Source organism: Ceratotherium simum, chromosome 6 (genome assembly GCF_057802395.1).
Source record: "Ceratotherium simum simum isolate JZ-2026a chromosome 6, ASM5780239v1, whole genome shotgun sequence".
Taxonomy (NCBI): Eukaryota; Metazoa; Chordata; class Mammalia; order Perissodactyla; family Rhinocerotidae; genus Ceratotherium; species Ceratotherium simum.
Window position 1 is genome coordinate 353,347 of NC_141905.1, and position 22,283 is coordinate 375,629.

The 22,283-nt window shown below is 51.0% G+C and overlaps 1 protein-coding gene across 8 annotated transcripts; it reads left to right on the forward strand.

Moving 5' to 3' along the window:
• Window positions 1–754: 754 nt before the first annotated feature.
• Window positions 755–22,283, forward strand: PRXL2A (peroxiredoxin like 2A). 8 transcript variants are annotated; one of them, XM_087431768.1, is made up of 7 exons: window positions 755–815; window positions 3,014–3,123; window positions 11,535–11,721; window positions 13,794–13,885; window positions 17,073–17,213; window positions 18,162–18,326; window positions 21,527–22,283. In XM_087431768.1, exons 3-7 carry the CDS (start codon window positions 11,544–11,546, stop codon window positions 21,638–21,640), a joined length of 690 nt encoding a protein of 229 aa, XP_087287894.1. In that variant the 5' UTR covers window positions 755–815; window positions 3,014–3,123; window positions 11,535–11,543; the 3' UTR covers window positions 21,641–22,283. The 8 variants fall into 8 exon arrangements, with proteins under 8 accessions (XP_087287894.1, XP_087287899.1, XP_087287896.1 ...); XM_087431773.1 differs by having other exon boundaries at window positions 757–815; window positions 11,559–11,721; XM_087431770.1 differs by lacking the exon at window positions 755–815 and adding an exon at window positions 1,226–1,379.

A 22,283-nucleotide genomic window follows, 5' to 3' on the forward strand; every position in this document is an offset into this window, starting at 1 on the left:
CAGAGGCCACCACTGACCATTGGGCATGTCTGCCCCGCTTTGCTGCTTCATTGCACGCTGCCCTGTGACTGATCAGACTGTGTCCCAGTGATAATTTTAAGTGTTGTATTGTGAATCAGTTCTTCCTACCTCTGAAAAGCTGTTCTCCCAATCGCCTATTTTTATAAAAGTGTGGACACTTAATATATGAGTAAATGAACGACTAATGAATGGATGAATGAGTGTGGGTCAAACGAGACCCAGCTTTACTCTGAATCTGTGAAGTGAGGCAACATTCCAGGAGCAGCGCTCCGGCCGCCACTTACCACCCTTTGTCCAGTGGCCAGCATTTTGGGGTGAAAGAGAATGGGGGATGGCGTCAGAGACTGGCAATTCTGAATTTGTTCCTAAAGCTTGAAGAGACACTCATCGGAATGCGTCGGTCCTAAAGATTCCCCCTCTCTACGCGAAATAAAACAAAGCCATCAGGAAAACTGCTCAAAAACTCGCTGAGGGCTGAAAAGTGACCGCCTTCGGCCACAGGACAGGTGCTTCCAGATCCACTTAGGGCATCCAGAGCCTCCCTGTGCTGCAGGGAGCGCCCCCTGAATGAGTCAGCAGTCTAGAGCCACGACTCGCGAAGGCCGACCGCAGCCAGAGCGGCGAGGACGGGCCCCCGGCCGGCCCGAGAGCCGCGGGCGCACAGGCCGGCCTCCTCCCGCGGGGCGGAGCGGGCACGGCGCAGGCGCGGCGGGAGGGTCCGGCCCGGCAGCCCCGGGCGTCGGCGTGAGAGGAGGCGGCGGGCGGGGCGAGGCGCGTGACGGCCGCCTGGGCAGGTGAGGCGCTGAGGCGGGGCAGCCGCGGGCGGCCCGGAGGCCTGCGCGTGGGTCCGGCCCTCGCGCGGGGCCGGAGCCGGCTGCACCTGCACCTGCGGCCCTGGCGGCCCCGCCCTCAGGACGCCGCCCCGCCCCCCGGCCCGGCGCGGTCCGCGGGAAAACCCGGCGTGGGGTCGCAGGCCCGGGCGGGCTCGCGCTGGTCTGACGGCCTCCCCGCCCCAACACCCCGGCGCTGGGGAGGCCGGTGGCCTCGTCCACCGGGACCGAGGACCCTGCCCTGGCGTCCGTGCGCGGGGCCGGGGGGCGCCGGGGGGACGGGTGCGGGGGAGCGGGTGGAGGGTCCCGTTCTCGGCCCTGTGCCGGCAGAGGGTCGTGTGTTTTATGGGGCCGCGGAATCTCAGAGGCACCTGTTCGCCTCTGTTCCCACGAAGGGTACAGGCTCGGGACAAAATTGGCAAGAGCCCAGCTGTACATTGTAAAACACTGAGCGGAAGTCTGGGAAGGAAAAGACCAACAAGGCAGCGATCAGACAGTCTGTGCTCGAGGTCGTTGCAGAGGCCGGAGGTGAAGGAGGTGGGAAGATGGCTAAGGCCCCCCAGACGAGGGCTGGGGGAGCAACTCACGGGGAGTCCAGACGCCGGGCAGGGAATCCCACTGACGCAGGCCTCTCTTCCTTACCACACCACGCTGTTTCCACAGCTCAATTACCTAGACCTCAATTTAGTTTTTCTTTTTTTATTTTAATATATTTTCCTTTGAGCTTGGCAGATGATTAAAAAAAGAAAATAATTGCTTAGGATTTATTTGAAAAGCTTGTCTGGGAGCCAGCTTGTATAGTCTTGGATGCCCCTGCTCCGCAGACCCTGACCCCATGGAATACACCCTGTCATCAGAACCCCCATTTCGTGTACAAACACACAGTTTAGGGGCGGTCGTTGACTAATACAGAAATGAATAAGAATTATACTTCACGTCTATGTCACCCTTTGTAAGGTAGCTTACAAAGCACCACCTGTACATTTAATCCTTTGATTCTTACAGCTCCGTATAAGGTAATTCCGGAATCATTCTTGTTTTACTGACACAAAAACAGTGCCATGTCCAGATTCTTACAGCTTGTAGTAATTTGAATTCGATTTTAATTATTCTTGGTGTGGCCCCTCCCAATCACCCGCCTTTATAAGGGCATGCTACTGAGTTGAGATCTGATGCATTGTTCCTGAGGGGTTCAGAAGATGTTTATGATGATTGTTTTATCTGCTTATGTCACTTAAATGGTGCCCGGAAAGTTCGGTGAGGACTGGAGTTCTGGGGCTCGAAGCCCCAGTCTCTGTCAGTATCCCAGAAATAAGGCAGCTCTCCTGCCAGCTGGGTACTTGCCTCTTTGTGAAATGTCGAGCAGAGAGACACGCCAAGTCTGAGGCTTGTGTGGCAAGAACTGTCTGGAGGCACTTTGAGGAACCAGCCTCACCTCTGGGCTCAGTGGCCTCTGACACAGGAAGGTTACAGCTGGGCAGTGCCTTTTGCCTTCTCTGGTACTGCTGGTGCAGAAGGCAGTGTTGGCTGGCTGCAGAAGGGGCAGCATGGATTATGCATCGTGGAGTGGGCAGTTAGGCCAGAGGGGCCTGAGACAAGCCAGGGTTCCCTGCAGACCTAGAACCACCCAGGAGGCAGGCCTGCGGTGACACAGTTGGAGAAGTTCAGTGTTTCGTGTCTGTTCGTCAGATGTCCTGCCCTCATTGAGAATGAGTGAGCCCCCCAGGGAAGAGAAAGATAATGCGTCCTTACAATTCTGTAGTGCTTTACTGCATTTCGCATTGCTCTTCTCATATATTCTTCCTGACAACCCTTCAAAGTGCCCTTGTTTTTAAGAAGGAGACACTGAGGTTCGGAGGGATGAGGTGACCTCTCGGAGTCAAAGAACGAGAACACAGGATTTTTGTCCTGAAGCCCAGTGTCCTTTGTGGTATCGCCCTTGCCTTCCCATGCACACCTGTGTAACTTGATAAGGTAGGTGTTCTGAGCCCAGATAGGAGGCTGTGCTGGTGAGGGGCAGAACGGCCAGATATTTGGGGGTGCTGTGTAGCTTCTTGATAACAGATCAGAGGAAAGGACCTCTCCCAGCCCCACATTCCTCACCCTTGGCAGTGTCTCCAGGTTTCCCTGTAGCTGATTATGTCCTGTTGTTCTGCTTTCAGCATCTGTTCAGAACTTTGTGAGTTTGGCACCTAAGAGGACGGCGGGACCGGAGCCAGGTGGACAGTCTCCCCGAGGAGCAGAGCAGGAAGTCAGAGACTGAGGCAGGGAGGTGAGAGCTCACTGCAGATGGCCGCTACATGGTCCTTGAGGACGAGGGTGGGTGGGAGCTCGAGGGGTCCTGGGTGTCTGTGTCACCAGGCTGCTAAACTGGCATTTTCAAGCCTGTTTCTTTATCACCCAGAATTGGCAAGACCTTGTTACTGTGGGGAGGAGAGGTACAGAGTGGCTTCTCAGCTGAGGATGGGCAATGTGACCTTAAGAAAACGTTTGGCTTTGGATTATAAACTGCTTGCAAAGCTCTGGGCTGGGAAAGGCTGGTGCTCTCCAGCCACTGGAGTTCCAAGGCCCTGTTCAGGAGCGGTTTTTTTTTTTTTTTTTTTTTTGTGAGGAAGATCAGCCCTGAGCTAACATCCATGCTAATCCTCCTCTTTTTGCTGAGGAAGACCGGCTCTAAGCTAACATCTATTGCCAATCCTCCTCCTTTTTTTTTTCCCCAAAGCCCGAGTAGATAGTTGTATGTCATAGTTGCACATCCTTCTAGTTGCTGTATGTGGGACGTGGCCTCAGCATGGCTGGAGAAGCGGTGCGTCGGTGCGCACCTGGGATCCGAACCCAGGCCACCAGTAGCGGAGCGCACACACTTAACTGCTAAGCCACGGGGCCGGCCCAGGGACAGTTTTGCTCTCAGCCTTCTTCAGGCCAGGGAGCAGACTTCGGCACCTGTGGGCCCCCTTCCTGAGCCCTGACCCCCACACTGTTCCAGCCTCTGCAGAAGTGTTCAATGCAGAATAAATAGCCATGGACTGGGAGTTGGGACACTCAGACCTGAGTCACAGCCAGGCACTGACCAGCCCCCCCATGTGACCTTGGACTAGCTGGCCCCTTCTCTGGGCCTTAGTTTCCTCGTTTACTCAGTGAAGGATGGACTAAACTAGAGCTCTGAGGGAGGGAGAGGGAACAGAGAGCAGAGAAGGGAGATGAAGCATCCTTTCCAGCTGGGTTCACTGAGGGTCAGAGGCAAGGAAGCCCATGTGCACTCTTAGTTTCCTTTGTCTCCCTCAGCACCCATTTCTTCCTTCCTCCCTGTCTCTGCCTCCAGCCAGCTCATTTTGAGGAGGGAGGATTCCCTGGGTGGGGCTGGGCTGGGCAGGTGTACCCTCACTGTTTAGAATATGATGCTGTCTCTACTTGTTTCAGGCATGAATTAACCCACCTAGTGCTGATATTTTGTTTTATTAAGACTTTATCAGTTCCTACCAGAGGCAGCTTCTTGAACAGGCAGGAATTTGGGCTAGGGAAGCAGGGAGTGAGATGTGCACACCCAGCAGGAGAGCAGTGGTGGCAGATGCCCCCATGGCTTTCTGGAGCTCAGAACCCCAGAGTTGCAATCACGTGGTACTTCAGTGTCTTTCGATGTCAGAACTGAGACAACCTCATAGATTTTCTAGTTCCTTCCTCTTTCTGTACAGATGAGGAGACCCAGGCCCAGAGTATCTTCATAGCTTATGTCAGATTGCCCTGCCAGGGAGCAGTGGAGCTAGGACCCAACCTGAGGCCACCTGAGCCCCAGGTGTGAGTGTTTTCTTTAAGGTCAGGCCAGCCAGACCAGTCCACAGTTACTTTCTGCACTGAGCTGAAATTGAGTGGCTACAAATTAGTTCCAACTCTGCCTCACTGTGGAGTTTACAGAGTAGAATTCAGATCCTTTCATTAAACATTAGACATTAGCCTACTGATTACCAAGATTTGTGTTAATGTTACTGAACCAGGTTCGTTTTGCCTGCCGCACCGTCGTGCCAGTCACCAAGACGACGAGTTTGCAAAGAGAAAGGACTTAATCACAAGGTGGCCAAGCGAGGAGGTGGGAAATGAATTTCAGGGCCGCCTCCCCGAAAATGGGGACTCAGGGATATTTATGGGGTTGGAGGCAAGGTGGTCTGAAGTGTGGGAATACATGATTGGAGATAAGGAGAAGAGAGGTAACTGATGATCTACGCAAGCGTAGTCAAGCTTCATGCCTCTTCATAGGAAGCGTATTCACAAAATGGCGGCATTACCATGATCTGAGGGTAGAGTTCTTAGCTCCTTGACATCAAAAAGTCACTTGTCAAGCCTTTGTGCAGGCCCAGTTGATGGGTTGGTGGTCTCAACTGGCTGAACTGGACAAGGGGTCTCTTCCTGAAAAACCATTCTTAATTACTCTGTTGATACGATGAGATCAGTTGAACTGGTCCTGGAGGGCCCACAGTTACATTAAGTGCTAGAAATGCAGGGATGAATGAGACGACAGCCTCTGCCCTCAGATTGCTCCACCATATTGTGTAGACAGACATGTAAATAACTAAAATACACTAAGTCCATTTGCTTGTGCAGGGTGCAAAGGTATGTGTGTGTTTGCACATGCTTGCATGCTATATAATTAGAGGTGAGGGAGCAGTCAACTGTCGGGGCCTTCAGAAAAAGCTTTGGAGAGAAAATGTTATTTGTGCTGGGACTTGACCTAGTTGGCATGGGTGGGGCGGGCATCCTGGGTAGAGGAAACAACACGAGCAACAGTGCGGAGGCCCAACCAAACATGTCACAGGCCTTGCAGGTGGAGGGTCCAGCGAGGGTGGTGAAGCAGCAGGGAACGAGGCCAGAATGGTGGACGGAGCTAAGCTGTGAAGGGCCCTGTCGACGTGCTGAGGAGTTCATTGTTAGTGAAAGTCTGAAAGCAAAGGGAGGATGTGATCGGGTCGGGGTGTGTTACAGTCGTTCAGGCGACAGCGTGGGGAATAAGCCGTGGAGGACCCGACTAGAGCCAAGCCAGGCTCAGTCCTGGGGTTGCTGAAACAGGGCAGATGCAAAGTAATAGGGGCCTGGGTGTGGACAGCAGCAGTGAGGTTGAGAGGAGGATGGGTAACAAACATATTTCATAGGATGGACAGAACTTCCTGACTGATGGGATGTGGGCAGTCAGGGAGAACATAGTAAAGTAAAGAAAAATGTGACACAGTTTCTGGCTCGAGCAGTTGGCTGGGTGCTGTATTGTTCACTGAGCTTGGGAACTCCAAAGAGAAACTGACTTGAGTGTAGGTCAGTTTTGGACAAGGTGCGAGAGAGATCACCTACAGAACCCTCCAGTGGAACTCTGAGTCAGGAAGAGCAATGGGAACCTGGATGTCAACACCAAGCTGGTGAGTGAAGCACTGGAAGTAGATGAGGTTGCCCAGGAAGGGAGTGTGGTTGAGAGGAGCCACTGATGTGGCAGGAAAAGGAGAGAAGGCATGGGGAGGTAAAGGGTAGACAGCAGGTGGGGGCCTCAGTGATGGCAGCTGACTTCCTGCGTGTGGGGTGAAGAATGGGACAAGGGAGCAGGCTGCACAAGCAGCCGCAGAGAGAAGGCCATCTTCCTTTAATTTGAGTGTGACACGTGAGCTGTGTTAAGGGCTTCGCTTCATTAGTCTGCACAGGATAGCAAGAGGGAGTCTGTTGGCACTGGATAAATGTTATAATCTGCATGACTGCAGATGACTCAAACTTTGCTCAGCTCTTTGAAGGGCTAGGGGGCCTTGGCAGCTCTCCATTTTGATGTCTTCTGGAGATTGACTATTGGCAGCTGAAGGAGCCCCAGGGTTTCTGGGTGGCCTGGTGCTGCCTATGGAGTGAGAGTGTGGGGCCGTGGGCGGGGCTCCAGAGCCCCACCTCCAGCCCGCCCCTGCCTTCTGATTCCCTCCGCTCCCTCTGGGCCAGCCTCGTTGTCAGCAGGAGCAGGAGTGTGGACGCTCTGGATGGTGAGTGCCTCTTCCCAGGTTTGAGCTGCCGCAGGGTGGGGATGAGGGGCCATGTGTGGGGGATGGGAGGTGTCTCGTGGAGCTCCAGTTTCTTCCAGGGAAGAAACCCTGGAAATTGAAATGATGAGGAAGCGAGAGTGTGCAGACTCCCAAGTGAGCTGTTCGGATACCTGATGTCGCTGGCGTGCTTTAGGAGCCTTAGCATTCACCTTGTCCATGCGCCTCATTTTGAGGTTGAGGGAAGCGAGGCTGGGGGAGGGATCCACCGAGCATGGCCTAGGGAGCCCAGCTGGGTCTCCCCCCACCCCCATGCTCTTCCCGGACCAGAGCTGCCACTCTGAGCTGCCACAGCTGTCGTGTGTTTGTGGTCTCATCACGCTTCACCCTCTTCTGAGGCAGAGGACTGGGTCAGATCCGTCCCACAGTGGGGAACTGAGTGCTGTAGCCATGTCAGGTGGGGCTGGCCGTTCTGTAAACAGCCTTGCTATTGTCTTTCAGAGAAACTGACCCTTTCCTGAATGGAAGGGAGACAGAAAGGGGAAGAAAAAGAAGGGACAACTGTCATATGGTCAATTTCCTTTAGAATAAACATGGTTTGACTATATTTGATGACTGAAAAAATAAGTTGGCCTTTTTTAATTCTCTTTAAGACAAAAGGGATCATACCACTTGACCTCCAGAAACTCACAAATGGATGCCTGGGGAGGCAAGGTGTGACAGTAGAAAGACTACAGGCCTCGGAGTCCTAGGGAATTTGGGTCCAGGTTGTAGTACTGATGCTGGCTCTGTGACCCTGGAGAAGGTACTGAACTTCTCTGAATTCCAGTGTTGTCAGCGATAAAACAGGATAATATCTGCATAATGAGACTGGTGAGTGAAAGAAATTAGGCCAAGTGTGTGGCGTGACACTAACTAAATGCTGGTTTACTGGCTTCCCTCTCCCTCCAGTTAGTAGCCTTAGAGGCCATGTGAAAATGCGTCGTTCCGCTCAGCTGTGAAGGCTCCCTCTCCCCCTCCCCTGTTTTGTGGGTGGGAATGGCTGTGATTGAGGATTCAGAGTCAGCTCTCACTGCGCAGCAAGTTGCAGTGTGGCACATGCTCCAAGAAGGGCCAGGATGGGAATTGCTTTGTAGCTCGGGAAAGCTTGGCTGAGGGGCTGGGCCTGCACACTCTGTAGGTGTTTCCAGAAGTCAGTTTTCACTCCTTCCCAGCAGCAGAAGAGCCAGATGCTAGAGGCCCAGGGGGAGCGTGTGTTCACGGAGAGGCCTGACTCTCACCTCCAGTGCTAATATTGTATCACATCCTCGTGCTGCAGGGTGTGAGGACGAGGTCCAGGCTCCCCAAGGGGATGACTCTGCTCACACTTTCTGGGTCACAGCCAGAGGTGTGGTGGGGTGGTAAACGGTGCACCTGGGGGTTTGAAGCCCACGTCTTGTACTCCAGCTCTTGAACTTGAGGTAGAGAGTGGGGGGCGTTTGGGATGTGGACGTTTGCATTCTCGGAGTGCCTTCAGCACTGACTTCCACCCCCAGCTGGCCTATTCAGCCCAGGCCTGGCCTAGCTCCTCCATCCTGCCCCCAAGTCCTACGCCGGCTCCAAAGACACTTCCTTCTGGATACTTCTATGGCTGCCTAGACCAGATATAACTGGCTCGCATCCCTGCACCACCATAGCCCCATGTTCATACCTTGGCCAAGCTGCCTCACCTTTCCACTTGAATTTCTGTTGTCTGTGTACTAGGCCTGTATCTCCTTGAGCATTATGTATCATTTAGTTTTATGTCCTCCCAAGTTCCCATTTATTGAACAGGTCAGTGCTGAATAAATGTTTGGAAATAAATGTTGAGTCTAGTTGAGTCTGGCTCCCTTATATCACGAGCAAACACACTGAACGACTGTTGACAGGCAGTGGGGAGATGGAGTCTCTTTGCCTCCAAGAACAGCGGTGCTGTGTTGAGAGGATGTGGAGCTGACTGTACTCCACAGGGACCCCCTGGACACACGTGCACTCGTGTGTCCCAGGAGCTGAAGCAGGTCCATTTGTAGGGTGGACATAAGCTGGCCTTTGTGTACTGGCGCAGAAATGATATCAAACCTGTGATCAGAGGCCACGCCATGTGCTCCTGAATCATACACACATCTGAAATCCAGGGACGCTTTGGGAATGTGTAAAGGTACAGAAATACTTCCAGGCTCTGGGGAGTCTCCTGTTTACAGCAGGTAGGTGAGAGCTGTGGTTTTCCTCCTAATTGTTCTGTGAACTTTAATCCAGTAATGTGTCACTTGGCCACGTAAAAGAGTTGGAAGCTGGCCTGTGGAAGGTTCTTTCCTGCTTGGCCCAAGCACTGTGGTCCTCCAGAAGTCGTCACCTTCATCATTCACATTACGGAGAGCCCACCGTGTAACCAGTGTGCTGGGCACGGGAGATTCAGAGATAAACTGACAAACAGAGTCAGGGGCGAGAACTGGCAGATAGGTCCACGTCAGTGTGTCCAGCACATCAGAAGGATAATGGGTACACACTAGGCACAGTACCAAGGTGAGGGTGCATGAACATCTCTTGGGGGTGGGAGTGGGGGAAGGCAGAGCGTCCAGGAAGACTTCTGGAAGAGGTGTCTGAGTCTTGAGTAGAATGAGCGAGGTAGGACATTCCAGGCAGAGGCGTGGACAGGTGTTCAGGTCTGCCTCTCGCCATTGCTGCTCTCCCACAGTGAGGGAGGGGACGTGCCCAGCTCTCCACGGCAGCCTGCTTCTGTGGCTTATGACCAACCAAGCACAAAATCCTGAGATCTTTCCTCTAAGACAATGCTTCTCAAACTTTAATGTGTGTTTACATTGCCTGCCGATCTGATTAAAACGCAGTTTATGATTGCTTAGTTCTGAGGTCAGGCTTGAGATTCTGCATTTCTGCATGAGACCAGTGCTGCCCATCCGTGAGACACTTTGTGAGTAGTGAGCTTATAAGAAGCTTTTCCCTCCCAGCACGTCAGAGATACCATAGTAACCCCCTCCCCCAACACACGCAGTGACCTCCCTTCTTTCTCCTTGCCTAGTATACAGATGCCAAATTCCTTTTTCTTAAATGCGGTCTGCATTTGGTCGTCCTACCCCCTACCCGCGCCTGGAAGTTCCCTTTTATTTCTTAACTCAAATCTGAATTTCCCAGGCTGGCTGAAACACTAATCTGGCCTCCCCTTCTCTTCCCAAAGTCATCACCACCAGGTTCCTCCCAACCCCACCTTATGGCAGTGGGTCCCTCACAGCCCCTCCCTTGGCAGTGACATGCAGATGTCCAGGCCTCTGCTTAGTCCCTTGGAGAAATCCTCTCCCCAGCCAAGTCCTGCAAGGGGGAGGTATGTCGTGCTGAGGTGGGATGAGGGTAGGTGGGACACACACACACACACACGCACACACACACACACACACACACACCCCAGGTCTATACCCAGTGAACTCAGCACATGGAATCAGGCTGCTACTTAGGGAAGAAGGCCCAATATAAGTCAGATCGTAGGATGGTGAGGGCCAAGTGGAAAGACGGGTGCTGTAAGTGGTTATCAGGAGAAGGAAGGCTGCGCGGGGTTCCTGCGGCTGTTACGGGGTGGGCTGCTTCCAGGAGCTCGCACCCAGGAGCACAAGGCTTCTCAACCAGAGGAAGGCTAGTGAGGCCCCTGGGCACCAGCTGGGAGCAAGGCTGGGTCTGTAGGACCTGCCTGGAACTCCGTTTCGATTGCCGAGCCCCCTATCGGTTACAGACGGCTCTTGCCCAGCCCCTCTGCAGCAGACTCCCAGCACCGTGCTCTTTCTGCCGTATTGCCTGCTCTCCCAGTCTCTACTCCCACTCATTTGACAGGCATTCTTCTAGTTCTGTTCACAGGAAACAGATGTAAGGTTAGACCCTGGTGTTTAGTAGTGGCCAGCTCTGTTAAACTTTGTGATTTAATAGCTGGTAGATATTTACGAGAGATTTGCTTTCTTGTTGACTCTAGTTTTATGTATTGCTTCTTTTTTGTTTTTTTGTTTGTTTTGTTTTCACCATGAGCCTGGTTTACTTGTGTAATGAATGAAAAATAAAGCTATTCTCACTGGGGAGCAGTGTACCAAGATTGCCTGCCTACCATGAGTGAGGAGGCCCTGCTGGGCGCCAGCTGGGGCTGGATGAGCAGGACGCAGTCTCTGTTCCTGAGGGATTCACAGACTAATGAGGAAGGATAGGGTAACAGAACAATGGGACTGGTGTTCTGAGTATCCTCTGGTCACGGAAGAGAAAGCTGCCCCCTCCCCAGGGAGATGGTAGCTGAGACACCTGGACCGTGAAGGGAAGCAGGCATCATGGGAGGGGACTGAGCCTGCCACCAGGGGATGCAGCATGGAAGAGTGCCTCAGAGCTGGGGGGCCCGCAGCCTTGGGCGTGGGAGAGGGAACAGCAGGAGAAGCGTCCGGGGGGGGCTGTCATTTCCCTGTGAGCACACCCAACTCACTGCTGAGCTCTGGGGCCAAGCCTCCCTGTGTCTGTTGTGTCCCCGACCTCTTATAGTGGCAGTGGGCAAGTGTTTAACACGGTCCTGTCTTCGACACCGCTCCCCTCCCCTTGCCTCTGGCCTCCTGGCTGCCCAGCCAGAGCCTTTCCCAGAGATCAGATTCCAGCTATCTCGTGGAAGCAATAATGTCTTCTTCTTTCCTCTTAGTCTCCAGAAATGTCTTTCCTGCAGGATCCAAGTTTCTTCACCGTGGGGATGTGGTCCGTTGGCGCGGGGGCTCTGGGGGCTGCTGCCTTGGCTCTGCTCCTGGCCAACACAGACGTGTTCCTGCCTGAGTCCCAGGAAGCAGCGCTGGAGTATCTGGAGGATGTAGACCTGAAGACACTGGAGAAGGGTGAGCAGTGACCCCACTGGTCCCAGTGCTTTTCCAAGGCGCCAGGGCACAGGCTTACTTATTTTTTTCTTTTTAAAATGGTGCTCTCTCTTTTTTTTTTTTTTTTTGTGAGGAAGACCAGCCCTGAGCTAACATCCAATGCCAATCCTCTTCTTTTTTGCTGAGGAAGACTGGCCCTGAGCTAACATCAGTGCCCATCTTCCTCTACTTTATGTGGGACGCCGCCACAACATGGCCTGACAAGCGGTGCGTCGGTGGGTGCCCCGGATCCGAACCGGCGAACCCTGGGCCGCCACAGCGGAGCGTGCGCACTTAACCGCTTACGCCACCGGGCCGGCCCATCTCTTTTTTTAATTGAAAAGACAATATAACAATGTTAAGAAAAATGTAATAACACTTCTTAAATTACTATAATTCCATTGCCCTTTAATCATTTTTATTTTTGCACATTCCTTTCCTTGTGTACACATAGTAATATGTAGCTGTGATCTTGGTATAAATGATATTTTACATTTTAGCTTTTTCTTATCGAAAGCATTTTTCACTTTCTGTTGTTGTCTCTCTGACTATAACGATAATTGCTCCATAATATTTAGTAATGTTATACCACCATTTACTAAACTAAACCTTCCAGAGTGTGTTCTGAGGAATTCTGAGCACCCTGGATCTTCAAAAAAAGGAGCTCCCAAGTCAAATAAGTTTTGGAAACACTGTGTCTCCAATTCCTGTCCTGACGCTCAGCACCGGGATTTGCACATTGAGATGAGGCGTCTGGTTCATTACTGGAAGGCGGGGTCAGCCCTCGCCCATGGTGCAGCCACAGCACATGAGGAGGCACAGGGCTGCACTTTTAGGATGGGCCTGCCTGTCTGCCTCTTCTTGGGGAGCCCGCCTGGAGTCCCTGCTGGGTGGCTGACAGCAGCACATCTGTGTGTGGTCGCTCTGTGGCCCACTGCGTGCTCTCGGCACTGGATCTGGAGCCCAGTGGGACTCCAGTCATGCTGATGGTTTGGGTGCAGTTGGCGTGAGAGTTTGGTGCACCTTGGGGCTCACTGGGCGGTCTCCAGGTTGGCTCCTCAAAGGGAGGCCATCGTCATCTGTTCAGAAGGTGAGGAAGCTTGTCAAGGGAAGGCAGGGACTGTGACTGCAGATTTAGGACGTCAGTCACCCCAGTGAGGGACTCAGAAGCCCTGCAGACAGAGGGACCTGTTTAGCTGCATTCAACCCAAGGTTTCCCAACCTCATTTGTTTACAGACCTCCCCTCTTTTCATCACATAACATCCCACAGGGACGTGGATTCCTCTGAGGAATGCTAACGTAATCAGGGTTCATACTGACTGAGCCATCCCTGACTCTATGTTACCAAACGCTGTGGGGAGCACTTCATATCCATCGTTTCATACTCCCTGCAGCCCAGAGTGGAGCTGCCAGACATCGGCCTTTACAAACGAGGAAACTCAGGTTCCAAAAGGAGACCTGGCATGCCCAGGTCACACAGCTTGACGCAGACTCAGTCTGACCATGGAGCTGGCTTGAACTACAGTACTGGACTACCCCAGAGCATTTCCTTGTTGGGCATCTTCTACCGTCCCCTATAGATAATATTGCAGTTAACATATTTCGGTTAAAAAATTTTTTTTTTCAATTTCTGTTGACTTAAGTCCTTTGAATACTTTTTAAAGAGTTGGCGTTTTCCTGGCCAAAGTGCAAGATCTCTTTCAGGTTTTGGCCATGTATCTGCCCTACAGGATTGTTACAAGGCCCATCAATACCAGCAAAGGAATTTGCCATTTTTCCAGAAATGTTCCAGTTTGGGATTTTCCAAGTTTGCAAATCGATTTGATGGGGGTGAGGCCTTTAGGGAGACAGCAGGACCCTTACGCTGTTAATTTCCCTCTGCAGGACGGATATCCCCTGTCTGGGTTTCCTGTTTGCTTTTCCCACGTGTGAAATGCCTGTCCAGGACCTCGGCTAGGCCTGGTGCCATTTCTGAGCTGCTTAGCGGTTGGGCTGGGCTGGGCTGGGCTGGCCTGGGAGGAAACGATACTGAATTTGCTTTTCTTCCCCACAGAACCAAGGACTTTCAAAGCAAAGGAGCTCTGGGAAAAAAATGGAGCTGTGATTATGGCTGTGCGGAGGCCAGGCTGTTTCCTCTGTCGAGAGGTGAGTGCATTTGAAGCTCTGTTCAGAGAGAAGGGTCCTAGCAAATGGGGACCAGTGCATTTCCAGCCAGGACCAAGGACCGGGAGGCCCACTGCAACCATTGATCCACACAGCCCATCCTCTTTTATTTGCTTTAGGTATTTCTTTTGACTTCTTCTCTGTTTCTGTTCATTTAACAATTCACCACATCCTGGGGTTAGCAACATACTTGACTTTCCTTTGGTACTCCCAAGGCCTCTCACCCTTGTGGTACTATCTGTGTCCTGGACCGTCTTCCTTCCTTAATCAAGGTTGGGGACCAGGTCCAATTCCTGTCCTGATGCTCAACACTGGGATTTGTGCATTGAGGCGAGGCATCTGGTTCGTTACTGGAAGGCGGGGTCAGCCCTCGCCGATGGTGCAGCCGCAGCACATGAGGAGGCAAAGGGCCGCACTTTTAGGATGGGCCTGCCTGTCTGCCTCTTCTTGGGGAACCTGCCTGGAGTCCCTGCTGGGTGGCTGACAGCGGCACGTCTATGTGTGGTCACTCTGTGGCCCACTGTGTGCTCTCGGCACTGGATCTGGAGCCCGGTGGGACTCTAGTCATGCCGATGGTTTGGGTGCAGTTGGCGTGAGAGTTTGGTGCACCTTGGGGCTCACTCACCGGGCAGTCTCCAGGTTGGCTCCTCAAAGGGAGGCCATCGTCATCTGTTCAGAAGGTGAGGAAGCTTGTCAAGGGAAGGCAGGGTCCAGCCTTGTCACCTTACTGATAGGTAAACCGAGGACAAGAGCGGTTTGGTGACCTATCTGTGGTCATACAGTTGGTCGGTGGCAGAAGACCCAGACTCTGAGAGCACTGCCTTGCCTGGGGGAGAACTGGGGATGATCATGTTCCTGCTCGTGAGACAACTTTCTTCTCAACTGGTGGTCTTGGCCCTGTCCAAGTTGTTGTCGTCCTCCGTCACCCTGAGGCAGTTCCTTTCAGCCGTGCAGGTCCCTCACCTGCTCGTGTGGTTGGGCTGGACAAGAGTCCACTTACATTATGTGATGCCCTGCTGTCCTTCACATTCAGGGCGTGCTCATGCCTGGTATCCCGTTGGTTCCCCACCACATCCCTGGAAAATACATCTTGTTGTTGTTCTTGTTTGACAGAGGAGGAAACCGAAGTACGGAAGTTGTGACAAAGTCACGCTGCTGTGGGGAAGGACATGAATTTCCTAATGTTGCTTAACAAATTATCACACAGTAGTTTTAAACAACACAAATTTATTATCTTACAGTTCTGGAGGTCAAAATTCTGAAATGGGTCTCACTGGGCTAATATCAAGGTGTTAGCAGGGCTGCAGTCCTTCTGCAGTCTGTAGGGATAGATAATTTCCATGTCTTTTCCAGCGTCTAAAGGCCATCTGCATTCCTTGGCTCGTGGCCCCGTCCTCCATTTTTAAAGCCAGCAATGGCCAATCAAGTCTTGCTCACATCTCATCACCCTGACGTTGACTCTTCTGCTTTTCTCTTCCACACTTAAGGACCCTTGTGATTGTACATTGGGACCACCCAGATGATACAGGGTAATCTTCTTTAGGATCAGCTGATTAGCAGCCTAGATTTCATCTGCTGCCTTAACTCCCCCTTGCCATCTAACAAAACATATCTGTGGGTTTCTGGGATTAGGAGGTGGGTGTCCTTAGAGGGTATTATTCTGCCTACTGCCAGAGATGAAATTTAAACTCAGGGATTTTGATTCCAAATCTGTGACGCCTCCAAATGCCAATGTGGAAGCCTGTTGTGACTTGATTTCTCAAGTCCAGTTAAACCCAAAAGTCTCCAAGAGCGACTGCGGTGATTACAGCCTGTTTTCCTGTGCTCTGGTCTCTGTCCTGGCAGAGCGTTTTGTGGAAACTTATGTTTCTAGAAGGATGATTGGACGGCAATCAGAGTTACTTCGAGTCACCATGGGGGAGATGTGTGACTCAAGTTTCCGCTTCACGGCTCTGTACAGCGACACGCCCAGAGTACAGAGTGCAGGAGGAGCAAGTGGGGCCTTTCGTCTCACACGGGTCGTGTTTGACCACATCAGGCCTGTAGTCCTCTCTGCTCTACAGCAAAGTTTGCCCTCACTGAAGCACCTCATAAATGCGTTGTCATGAATTCTGCTTTTTGTTGTTGTTGTTGTTATTCTGGAAAATAAATGGAAAATTAAATGTAGTTGCCATCATAAAGCAACGTATTTGTGTTGGACATGAATGGGCTGCATTTGAAAGGATTTCTTGCTATTTCTTTAATTCTGACACCAAATGTGAAAAAGGAATTTGTTCTTAACATCAAAGCTTTACCATGACACCTGAGGTTTTATTTATGCATCCAGCACACAGTTCATGAGAGTCAAGGGTGTCTGTACATGTCAGCTCAGCTGCATTCTCCCCATTGTCCACCTTCTCCTTCAGATCCTTCCACCTAGTGTCTAGTGCCTTCTCTATGTCCAGCTGTGTGCTGGGCACTGAGGGATACCAGAAATGGAAGACATGGTTTCTAACTTTGAGACACATTTGGGAACTTAAGTGACAATGCTCAACTTAGTGGTAACACACAGTCAGTATCGGAAAAGTCCCCAAGCAGGAAGGATTGGATGTGCCAGAGAATCAGGGCTTTACTCCAGGCTGGACTAGCCAGGGAGAACTTTTTAGATCAGGGATCCCTTTCTAGAGGGTAGGATTTGAGCTAGAGAAAGAAGAAAGGGTAACTGCAGTCAGGGGAGCCAATCGAGCAAAGGTGTGGAAGTCGCTGTTCACGTGCCCTGGGTGGAGCTTGTCTGAGAGGCCCCGTGCAGGTTTGGTCTAGTGCAGGGGAGGGGCTGGGAGATGAACTGAGAGAGAAGCGTCGTGGCTAGGAGTGGAGACCATGCTTGGGTGCAATCTCATAGTTATTGGGTGCTCCCCAGGCCATGGGTAGGACACCCATAAGAGGAGTCTAGCCTCTCCTTCCCACTGTGGAGAAGACAAGAACCTGGGCTAACATCCTACCCTGAGACCTAGTACCCAGCTAAGACAGTCTTGTGCTGGGATACACAGGCTGTAGCTGTTTCTGGTATTTTGTTGCCTTTGTTCTTCTGCAAACAGTGCCAGCCACGCTGTGGGCCTGTAGGAAAGAGGGTGTTGTTGGCTGCAGAGCCATAAGAGTTCATGCTCCTGAACTTTCCTGTCTTCTGCAGGAGGCTGCGGGCCTGTCCTCCCTGAAGCCCAAGCTGGACGAGTTGGGTGTCCCCCTCTATGCAGTAGTGAAGGAGCAGATCGGGACTGAAGTGAAGGACTTCCAGCCTTATTTCAAAGGAGAAATCTTCCTGGATGAGAAGGTGCATGTGCTGTGAGCCTGTGGGCCAGACTGGTGGGGACTGCTTGCAGGTGTGGAGGGTTCGGTGGCCCAGGGTGTGTCTTGCCTGGAGCTGGAGGCTGGCCTCCCTTTCAGCTGCCCGAACTTGCAGGAGTTTTCCCAGCCCTCTGAGCAGAGCATGATTGAACACTTACGAGCTCTTTTCTCAGTGATCGCTTGAGCCTTTCCTGATTTGTGACCTGGGAACAGGAGCCTAGGAAATGCAGTCAGCCCTCCGCATCCACGGGTTCCAATCCACAGATTCAGCCAACTGAGCATGGAAAGGCTGTGATGGTTGCATCTGTACTGAAAACATACAACTTTTTTCTTGTCATTATTCCCTAAACGATACAGTATAACAACTATTTACATAGCATTTACATTGTATTAGGTATTGTAAGTAATCTAGAGATGATTTAAAGTATACGGGAGGTGTGTGTAGGTTACATGCAAATACTCTGCCATTTTATATAAGGGACTTGAGCATCCACAGATTTTGGTGTCCTCTGGGGTCCTGGAACCAGTTCAGTCCCCCACAGATATTGAGGGATGACTGTACCTGAAACCCCACTGGGTTCCCCTCTCAGCCCCTGTCCCTTAATTCGTTGCAGCCATATTTCTTTCCCCTCTACTCTTATCTCTGCGGAATGTAGGACTGTTATTGCCCTCTCAAGCACAAGAACCCTGTGTATCCGTAGCAAGAGGCTGGAGTCAGGGTGGAAATCTGTCTCCCTAGACTGGGCCTGCCTTGAGTTTGGAAAGCTGGCGGAGTGCTCTTGGGTGGAGCTGTGTGTGTGTTGGGTCGGGGGAAGGACACGAGCCAGCAGGCTCTGGGTCTTGAAGAACGAATGCCCTATTGGGAACCTTTCCTCCTTGGGGAAGGCAGGCATACAGGCTACTCATATGGGATCTGTCTTTCTTAATCCTACAGAAAAAATTCTACGGTCCCCAGAGGCGGAAGATGATGTTTATGGGATTTGTCCGCCTGGGTGTCTGGTACAACTTCTTCCGGGCCTGGAACGGAGGCTTCTCTGGAAACCTGGAAGGCGAAGGCTTCATCCTTGGGGGAGTTTTTGTGGTGGGGTCAGGAAAGCAGGTGAATCCCTAGTGTTCGCTTGTGGGTCTGTGGCTGTCTGTATCTGTGAGTGCGAGACCCCAATGGGGAGGTGACTTTCCCTACTTGGAGTCTCCCAGTCTTCCTTCCAGAAAGCCAGGGAATATGAGGAAGGGGAATTATCGTTTATCATATCTGCTCTCATTTATCATGATGTGCTCTCTTGGCACCTCACACGTGAGTCTCCGTACTCATCACCGTAATGTCATGAGACAGCCTGAGAGTTTTACAGGTGAGTAACTTGGGACGGAGGAGGTGAGTGACGACACCAGGGAGCACAGCTCATCAGTGGCGCCGCGGGGCCCAAACCCAGGTTTTCTAATTTCAAGTTTTCTGTGCTCTGGATGTTAGCCCAGGGCCAGTCTTCCTCAGCAAAAGGAGGAGGATTGCTGACAGATGTTAGCTCAGGGCTGATCTTCCTCACAAAAAAAAAAAAACAAAAAAAACTTTTCTGTGCTCAAACGAAAGCATAGTTTTTGTTGTGTCAAGAATTTACTCCCTCACAGTGTTCCCAGGTCATCAAGGATGAACAATAGAGAAACTTGAAGAGGAAAGAAGCAATACAAACAGGCCCAGTTAGGGGAAGTGGCAAGTTGGGGAGGTGGTGCGTTTCCCTTTTCCCTGGTGTCAGGGCCACCCCTGGAGAAGTAGCAGCCCTCTCAGTGGACGGGCCATTTGGGCCCTGGTTATGAGGATCCAGACTCAGCACGGGGGCTCTTGGGGAAGGCATGGAAAAGTGAGGGCTCTGTGGGCCCAGGAGGCAAGTGGGTGGATGCTCCATGTCAGACTCTGGGCGGCCTGGAGCCGTGGCGACACCCCCCACGGGAGGGCAGTGCCGGGTGGACGCAGAGCAGGGATGGGGTCAAGTGGATGCAGGCTCGAGGGGAGGGCAGCAGGACCTGGAGACTGGTGGCCTGACTTCTAGGCCTATCTCTACCAACCTTGGGCATGACATTAATGCCTGGCATCATCTGTAAAAGGACGGGGTTGCCTGCACTGATGGATCTCACTACTAACATCGATCGTTGCATACTTTTCCCAATTTGGGAGGAATAAAAGCTAGTGGGAATAGAAATCCTTCAATCTTCAGCTTTATTTCTAACCTCTTCCTTTTAAACCTTGGTATCTGCTGTTGCTTGTCTGTATTTGAATCTAGCATGAATTGGTGTGTGATTGAACATAAACCTCTGTGGTAACTTGCTGGTAAATATATCAAAATGTCTTAGTGATAATGGCTGCCAGCAAGTACCTGCCTTGTTCCAGGTGCTCGTATACATGATCTCTTGTCTTCCTCATAACCAGTCTGGGATGTTAGGTCTTTCTATTCCCATCTACACATAAGGAAGTGGGCCTCGAGTTATGAAATAACTCAGCCAAAGATACACTGCTAGTAAGTGTATGGAATGAGACAATGGAAATGAGACTCAGGAACTCAGATCTGTCCTATCCCAGAGTCTCTGCCCTTCCCCAGCCCAGAGCCTCTCTTCGGAGGTGGTTCCCAAAGAGCCCTTCCAGATGCCCCTGCCCTTGGGCAGGCCACTCCTCAGAGGGTCCCTCAGCCTCTTCCCACCCCGGCACTCTGGGACTCCATCCCCTTCCTACCTCGGCCTCCCCTCAGCCTCCAGGGCAGGGCCTGGCCCAGCGGCCAGCCTTCTCTTGCCTGGCAGTGACTCATCTGGTGCTCACGGGCTCCCAAGCCTGGCTGGCATGCTCCTGCTGTTGCTAGGTGTGTTGTTTGACTTTGTTGGTGCTCCCTGGAGCTCCTTCCTTCTCCCTTCCTGGTGGAAGGTTGACCCAGCTGGTGAGCTTCAGGACCTTCCACTTCAGGGAACACAGAAAGCTCCGTGCTTCTTGAGAGCAGAGGTTTTGCAGTTCCTCTGTGCCAGGTGCCACTCGGTGGGGGTTTCCTTTGTAATAATAATCTTTAAAGCATACTTACTTTAAGGAAGAAGCATGTTTTCAACATGGAAAATTTGAAAATGAAACAGTAGAAGGTGGAGAGAGCCATCCTGTCATCTGAACCACCACGGACAACCTATTAGAACAGAGCCGAGCTGAGAGGCCTTTGGTGTTGTTTTTAGAAAAGGATATCTTATTAAACTAGATGTTCTTTTTTCATTTAACAGTATATCATGAATATTTCCCCATGTTATTATATATTTCTCCTTAGTATTTTTTTTTTAAAGATTTTATTTATTTATTTATTTTCCCCCAAAGCCCCAGTAGATAGTTGTATGTCGTAGCTGCACATCCTTCTAGTTGCTGTATGTGGGACGCGGCCTCAGCATGGCCGGAGAAGCGGTGCGTCGGTGCACGCCCGGGATCTGAACCCGGGCCGCCAGCAGCGGAGCGCGCGCACTTAACCGCTAAGCCACGGGGCCGGCCCATCCTCCTTAGTATTTTTGATGTCTGCATACTGCTTTATTGAGCAAGTGAATCTAGTTTCCTGATCTACTTCCCTGTGGTTACCACAGTGTGGTGGGACTTCTTGTTTTTTTAAAGTCTTTATAAATAATAGTACAATGAACATGTTTACAGATGTTTATTTTTTTAATTTAAGATGAGTTCCCAAATGCTATGGGTCAAAGAACTCTTTAACAAGGATGTGTTGATGCTGATCTCAAACACATTATTGTATCTTTCTTGCCCTGTTAGGGAGCTTTGGGGTGTGCTGTGTCTTGGTGCGTTTTGCTTCACCGTATCAGAAGTGGGTGGCCTCCAGTTTCTTAGGAAAACTAAAGTAAAGAGAGGGCCCCCTTTGTCAGGTGGTCATTCAACGCCTGCCCAAGTCTGACCTCTGGGCTCCACTCCACACCTGCAGGCTTTTCTGTGTGAGCTCATTCTCTTCTCCTCACCCAGAATGTTCTTTGCCTCCCTTTACCTGTAGAGAGCCTGTTTCCCTTCCTGCTTCATCACCTGTGAAGGCTTTCCTAACCCCTACCTGTCTAATCATCCTGACTTCTTGCTCCCAGAGTGCTGCTTGTGCAGTCCAGATTCTGTGATGTTGCACAGGACCGACCTTCCCCAGAAGACTGGCTCCACAAGGGCAGAGCCAGGACCGATTCAGATCTCTGTTCCCTGCTGCCCAAGTGCACGGCTTGATGGACAGCTGCCGCTCAGGGCCTGTCTCACCAATGAGTGCCTCAGGCTGAGGACTGATGTTCTCTCTTGTTTCCTTTCAGGGCATTCTTCTTGAGCACCGAGAAAAAGAATTTGGAGACAAAGTAAACCCAGTTTCTGTTCTGGAAGCTGCTGGAAAGATCAAGCCACAGACTTCGGCCTCAGAGAAAATATGATTGTGTGAAACTTTCCAGCTCAGGAATAACCAGGGGCACTCACGTGTGTTCCTGGGATGTGTTCTCTCTCTACTCATGTCCCTAAAGAGTTAGAAACCCACTTACGCCATATTCCCAGTATAGATCATTAACGTATTTTAATATCGTACTCTATTTAGGCCCAATAAGGCACAGTAGCCCCCAAACAAGACTGATAAAATCTAAGAAACTAATGAGAGTTATTTCAGCTAAAATTTGGAAACTATGAGGCTTAAAGTTAACTGCTGCACCTTATTGCAAACATCGTATTTGAGTGCTGTTATTTGAAATGATTTTTATTTTCATGTCTTCAGAAATCTAAGAAAAGTTGGTGATTGACTTGAAGATTAAGGATATAAGGTTTCTGGTTTGTGTTTTCTATTAATGGCTTGTTATATAATGTTAAAGTAATACTCATAAAAGAATTGATGTGCTCCGGAGGGCTTGATAAAGGTGAAATATAAACTGAAATCTATTTTTTGATTGTCTTCCATTCTAACCTCATAAACCTCATTGTTTTTTTAGAAGAAATGATCATCTCTGGATCTGATAAAATGATGCATCAGAATTTTTCTGTAATACAATTTTTTTCTGATAAAACTAACAATAAAAATATTTACCATAA